The 6,000-nt window shown below is 45.5% G+C and overlaps 1 protein-coding gene across 4 annotated transcripts in view; it reads right to left on the bottom strand.

Moving 5' to 3' along the window:
- Positions 1 to 350: 350 nt before the first annotated feature.
- The window catches only part of SPOP (speckle type BTB/POZ protein), a 29,291-nt gene continuing 23,641 nt past the window's right edge, over positions 351 to 6,000 (bottom strand). For all 4 annotated transcript variants that reach the window (XM_069952739.1, XM_069952741.1, XM_069952738.1 and 1 more), the window contains 2 exons: positions 3,927 to 4,069; positions 351 to 3,456 (listed from right to left, as the gene is read on the bottom strand). In XM_069952739.1, the coding sequence (XP_069808840.1) occupies positions 3,312 to 3,456; positions 3,927 to 4,069 (288 nt within the window). In that variant the 3' untranslated portion in view covers positions 351 to 3,311. The remainder of the gene's footprint in view (positions 3,457 to 3,926; positions 4,070 to 6,000) is intronic.

Here is a 6,000-nt window from a genome sequence, read left to right as displayed (position 1 = left end):
TACCCTACGAGTCAGCGAGTCATTGAGTCATTAGTGACCAGTAGAGATGAGTGAAACCCCGAATGCTCGGCCTTTGACTCCCGATGGCTGGATGCAGTCCTAGAGCTGCCTGGAAAACATGGATACATCCCATGGTTCTTCATTTTACGAAACAGCACTGCAGTTTTGCTCATCTCTAGTGACTAATGACCTAATAACAGAAGCCTCTAAACTGGTTTATAGCACTAAGGCCATTCAGGACTAATCCCCCCCCCCCCTTCACTCTGCACACACACAACCACGCACCCTCCGAATGCCGTATTACTTTAGAATAGACTTTGACGCAGACACCAAAAAAAGATTTTATCCAAAACAAATATAATTGAAATCTATATTCCGACCATGTCTTTTGAAAAGCAGATTAAACCAACATCATCCACAGACCAAACCTTTTGTGTGCACTTAATGGAACCATTAAGTAACGCATCGAGCCCGTTCTGTCCATTTTATAGAGCTGAGGGGTAGGATACAGAATGCAAAAACGGAAGCCAAATTAAGGGATGGATTTACCTATGGCCTTGGGTGGCAGGCCTATTGACAATGCCAACTAGATGAATAGGTATCCTGCTTACACTGAATCACTGCTGAATATATATTGGAGGCCTTGAGCCGAGCGGCTGTATACCGATGCTCCGGCTTCATTAGAGGACTGAATATGCCAGCACTAGCGCCAGAGGGTTCTTCTAGACAAGGCTGCCAATTTAGGATGAAAACTGAATTTCCTTTAATGCAACAAGTTACATGTTTCGTGGACAAAAGGCGGATATGGAATTAACTACTTCTGCAATGTTCCCCTCGCTGCAGGTTAGAAATGCTCAGACTGGAAGCAGTGGTGTCTTACACAAGCCCTTAGAGAGTACATAGGTCCTTTAGGTTGAAGCTAATGTCCTACTGATGTTCAATGTATGACATGGAGAGAGTTGGGGTCATCGGTGTTCCCTCAAACATTCAATTCAAAGAACATTATTGTATTGTAGGTCTAAATGTATGTATTAAACAACTTAATAGAAACTGGATCAGCCATAGCATCAAAACATGGTAAAATGGCCAACATTGACTGTATTATAAGAGGGATGGCATATCTTAGGTAACAAGTGAACAGGCAAGCATAAGGATCTGAGTGATAACCACAGCCAAATTGTGATGGGTAGATGACTGGGTCAGATCTCCAGTCTAGTCCAGTCTTGGGAGGGGGGGGGGTGCATCCCAGTATTCAGTAGTTGGCACCTACCAAAGGTCACTATATATGCAGAATGTAAGAACTTGCTGTAGCAGTTCTGATCCCCTTTCACTGTACTGTGCTTGTTCAAATGATCAAATGTGGACATGCATGTCAAAGTTAAAGGGTTTGTACAAGATTAGAAGAACATGGTCGCCTTCTTCTAGACACAGCACCGCACCACACCAATTGAAGAGTTAAGAGCTGGTATTGGCGCTCATCTTCAAGAAGCATTCCATTTTTTTTATCCTTCCCTTCAGCTGCAGGCTGCCACAAATATTTACCAATGATGATCGGTGTCCCACTGCGCAGCTTTGTTCCTGTCCTACAGAGCCGCTTAGATCCCACTGGCGCCCACATGAGCTCTTTAGCTTCAGCTCTGCAGGAGGCTGGAAGTCAGGGTCTCCAATGCATCTCTGAGAGCTTGAAACTTCTGGTCTCCTGAGCTGCAGGTAAAGCTGAAGAGGTCACGTGGGGCCTAGCGGGATCTGAGCGGCGTCGTAGGATGGGAACGAAGCTGCACCTTTGGACACAGATCATCATTGGTAAGTATACGTGGCAGCCCGCAGCGGGAGGGAGAATTAAAAAAAAAAAAAAAAAAAAAAAAAAAAAAAAAAAAAAGGAAAGCTTCTTTCATTAATGTGACTACCACACACACACACAACACTGTTGTATTAGAACCAAGCGCAGCCATGATTTTCTAAGATTTGCTATACAACCCCTTAAAGTTAAAATCCTATCGCTAGGATCTTAAAATATCCTACATGTCAAATAATGTTAAAAAAAAAAACCTACAAGGAGACTTCCACAGATCTGCTGTTTTCTGCCTTCAGTGAATAACATAATCTCCCTTTTCAATGCTCCCTTCAAGGTGGAAAGGTTTTACAGCTGTAAGCAATCTAGGGCAAACACTGCTCCCCAGACGCCAACGCCGAATACATAACTGCATGAATGCAAATTCACAAGGATGGCACATTCATCGTACATGAGAGGGAATGGACCACTCCTGAAAACATACCAAAAGGTCTTCTGCCCCATATCCATCCCATAGCGAGATTAGCCTAATGGCGGCCATATTTAATGCAACAGTACTCTCTTAAGATGGAATGCGTTTAAAGGATAGCGATGCATAATACAAAATAGGAATTATTTATGGTCTCCAAAAAGAACGAAAAATAGTCTACTAGCGTTGAAGCATCAGCAGCTGAGCCTCACAACATAACATAGGAGCTCCTGCAGGTACAAGAAGACAAAGACAAAGCAAAGAAGGTAACATCACAGTCATGGCAAACAGTCTGTGGTTCTGACGGCTGGATTCAGCATCTCAATGTCAGACACGCCAGCCTGAGTTTATCTAATTGTTGGCCGAAAACTGCATATAAGTTAACCAATCGCTCACATTATAAGTGTCAGGACCCCTAAAAACTTAGGGAGATCATGAAATGAAGACCTCGAAGAGGAGGCCGCATCCAGCGACACCACCACAGACTGACCGGTCAGCGATACTCAACTTGGAAGATGCGAGTTTATAGTGAGGAGATGAGTTAATGTTATGGAACGGCATTAAAAGCAAAATTAATGTGGGGGGGGGCTAATAATGGAAATGATGGCAAAATAAAAGAAATTAAAATGCATCCCAGAGAATATAGACACAAGTTTAGCCCCTGCAAGTCCGGGAAAAACAAAAAACTGGGGTCGGAGGGCAGCTGTGGAAAAGCGCGCAGTCTCAGCCCTTGAACGTCTGAACTCCAAAAGTCCTTCGTGGAGATTTCCCTCCGCCCCTATAAATTAAGGTAAAATTCCAGCAGGGGAACACACCCGCAGGGAGGGCAAGTCTGTTTATGCTCCCTGCTCCTCACAGGATACGGGAGACAGAAGGCTCAGTCCGGCCACGTGGCAAAGGAGAGTAGGGTGGCAACACACACAATGTCGGGGAGGTAAAGATAGAAACCTCCTCTCTCACCCCCTTCCCCCACCAATGTCTCTCATGCGATGAGGAAGAGGAGAGAGCGGCTCCAGATCAAGAGTGGGATATCTGTACACAAACTTTATTTTAGGACTGCTTCAGCCGCTTGCGTGGTGGGCCCAGGAAAGGGCACTGAGCCGAGGCCAAGGAACGGTATGCTTCTGCCACCAGGTGTGGGTGAGAGACCACCATAGACTTCCATCCTGACGTCTCCATGACATCAGACGCGTGGCTGCGGTGAAAGGAGAGAAACATGAGAATTAGAAGCTTTTAAATCCTTGTTTCCCAACCTGTAGCGAAACTACAACTCCTATAGTGCCCCAAAAGTGCTTACCTGTAGTTACCTATAGCGCCCTATGGTCAGTAGCAGCTGTGCCTGGTACTGCAGTTCAGTTTGGACAGAGCTGCAGTACCACCTACAGCCACTAGGAAATGTACAGCGCTGTTCTCACGAAGACAACATTGCGCTTGTTAAAACCAGAAGCCCCTTCTGCTGATTGTTGACAATTTGGCTGCCCACCCATCTCTTATGAATGGTTTGGAGAAAGTCACAGAAATATAATAATCCTTATCCCAGTGGCAACATATATTATGCAAATACCTCTCTCAGTAGGCAACTGGACCCCGATTATGGTGGCATATTGGCTTATGGCTGAACTACAAGGGACTACTACACACAGGGAAAGCATTAGAGTCACTCACTAGTTGATGAAGTCCACGGCCTGGGTCTTGAGCTGGTCTGCACTGTGTAGGTCAGCTAAGATCAGAATCTCGGCAGCGTTCTCCACTGACAGGTTGCTGCACAGGGCTTCCTCACACATCACCTTCAGACGTTCCAGAGCGTACTGTGGGTACAACGTAGAAGCTGCTTGGAGCCTTGTAGCAAGGTACGGCTTACAGTAAATGTTCAACATTTAAATTTCTCGGGATATCTTTATAGCATTTCTAACAGCATCATTATAATAGCTGATAGCAAATCCCCAGCGGTGGGCAGCATTAGGTACGTGCAGATTCTGTATGTAAGCAAGACTAATATTTAAAATATCAAGAATTTAAAAGGGAACCCGTCACCAACCAGTCATTGGGGCAATCCCTGACAGCTGCTCCCTGTCTGACTGGCCAATCAAAGCTCTCCAGGCAGGCAGAAGCCACCATGGGCCAACTCAATGACCTGTGGTTCGGGCAGCATGAAAATTATGAGAGGTTTTCCAAACATCAAAACTTACGTCCCAATAGAGATAACAAGCAGGAGCCCCACCAAATCCATAGAACAAAGAAAACTGCACAGCTCTCCATTCACTCTCTTTGAGGGCTTTAGAATCCGCCACTCATTCTGTGGACCCCAGCATTCAGACCCCCACCCATCAGCTTGTTTTCTACAGGATGGGGGATAACTCTGGATGCTGGGATACCACTAGAATGACTTTTCCTATTTCATGCTTGCTGTAAGCTACAAGTTAAAACTCAGACGTACGAGTTCGAAATGCATAGGAATTTCAATGCCATTCTTTAAAAAAAAAAAAAAAAAAAAATGTTACTTTTTTGGGGGGATTCTACGATACCTACTATAACCAGCTAGTATCTCCAGGGCTCACAGGCTCCTCCAATCCATAAGACCAACATTGATCACATGTGTATAAATGAATCAATATGTGTATTTCCCATATATAATGTAAGAGATTGGCCTTATGTTACTGGACGGCCCATTTATCAGCCCTTGGACCTGGGATAGCGGTCAGGCGGTGACCGTTCCCGCAGAGCGTCGCTTCACACGTTCACAGCTGATGAGCACAAGAGAAATGTTTGTCTGCTTCAATTTCCCCGCTGTCTCTTCGTATATATCTACTTTACAGTGTTTACGCTGCGTCCCTGTGGCTTTTCCAAGACGGATGGAAGTCTTCTCCTCAAAGAGCTGTAATTACTACAACTTTGTTGCATTATTGACACGGCCGCTAAAGCCGTCTCTAGCCAAGATATATTCCCTTTTACGATCCCTCCTCTTATTTATAACCTGGTGGCATTAGAGACCTAACACCTCTCGCTTTATTATCCTGGGCTCCAGGATCCATCGTCTACTCTCTAGGTGAGGAATAAACACCCATCTCATGTGGGGATTTGCCTTCAGGAAGTGTCAACAAGGGCGCTGACAAGGTGCGATCATCGGGTGGGGGTTGTCTTTAAGGGTTTTGACGCTATGGTGTTATCATAGACAGACCGCCATGAGTTCAGCTCCGGCAACAAAGTGTAAACAGCTAAAGCCGCTACGGCAGCCATTCAGCATAGCCCCAATTTTCCCATCCTGCAACTTGGTCATGAGAAAGGGGTGTGGTTTATGCAAATGTACTTTGTAAGGGGGGTATCTTTAGTTGGCAGGCGTGGGTCCGAACAGGTTCATTTTTCAATGGCCGTTCATACACTGGTAGTCAGCTGCTCTGGCTGAAAGAAAGAATATGGGGACCCCCTTAACAATGCCCAGAGCATAAAGACAGGGGGCACTCCCATGAGACATCCCTTTAAACACATTTAAAACTGGTTCAAAAACTAGTCAGCAACCAATTAGATTCTGGTTAGCTGGTTGCTATGGGCAACAGCACCGCTTTTCCTCTGAGCAAGTTTAACTAATTCTCCCCCGACGTATTAAGGGTTAGGAAGCAGAGATCCGGCTCTAAGCACCCGGCTCTGCCGCCTGAGCTTGCCGAGACTCAATAAATGAGAGGTCTATGTAGCAAATCAAACAATAATGCAGTGTCAGATATCAGCGGCTATACCCCTGAGG

Source organism: Dendropsophus ebraccatus, chromosome 14, assembly GCF_027789765.1.
Source record: "Dendropsophus ebraccatus isolate aDenEbr1 chromosome 14, aDenEbr1.pat, whole genome shotgun sequence".
Lineage (NCBI taxonomy): Eukaryota > Metazoa > Chordata > Amphibia > Anura > Hylidae > Dendropsophus > Dendropsophus ebraccatus.
The sequence above is the reverse complement of the archived record's forward strand: the minus strand, read 5'-3'. Positions and strand labels throughout refer to the sequence as shown.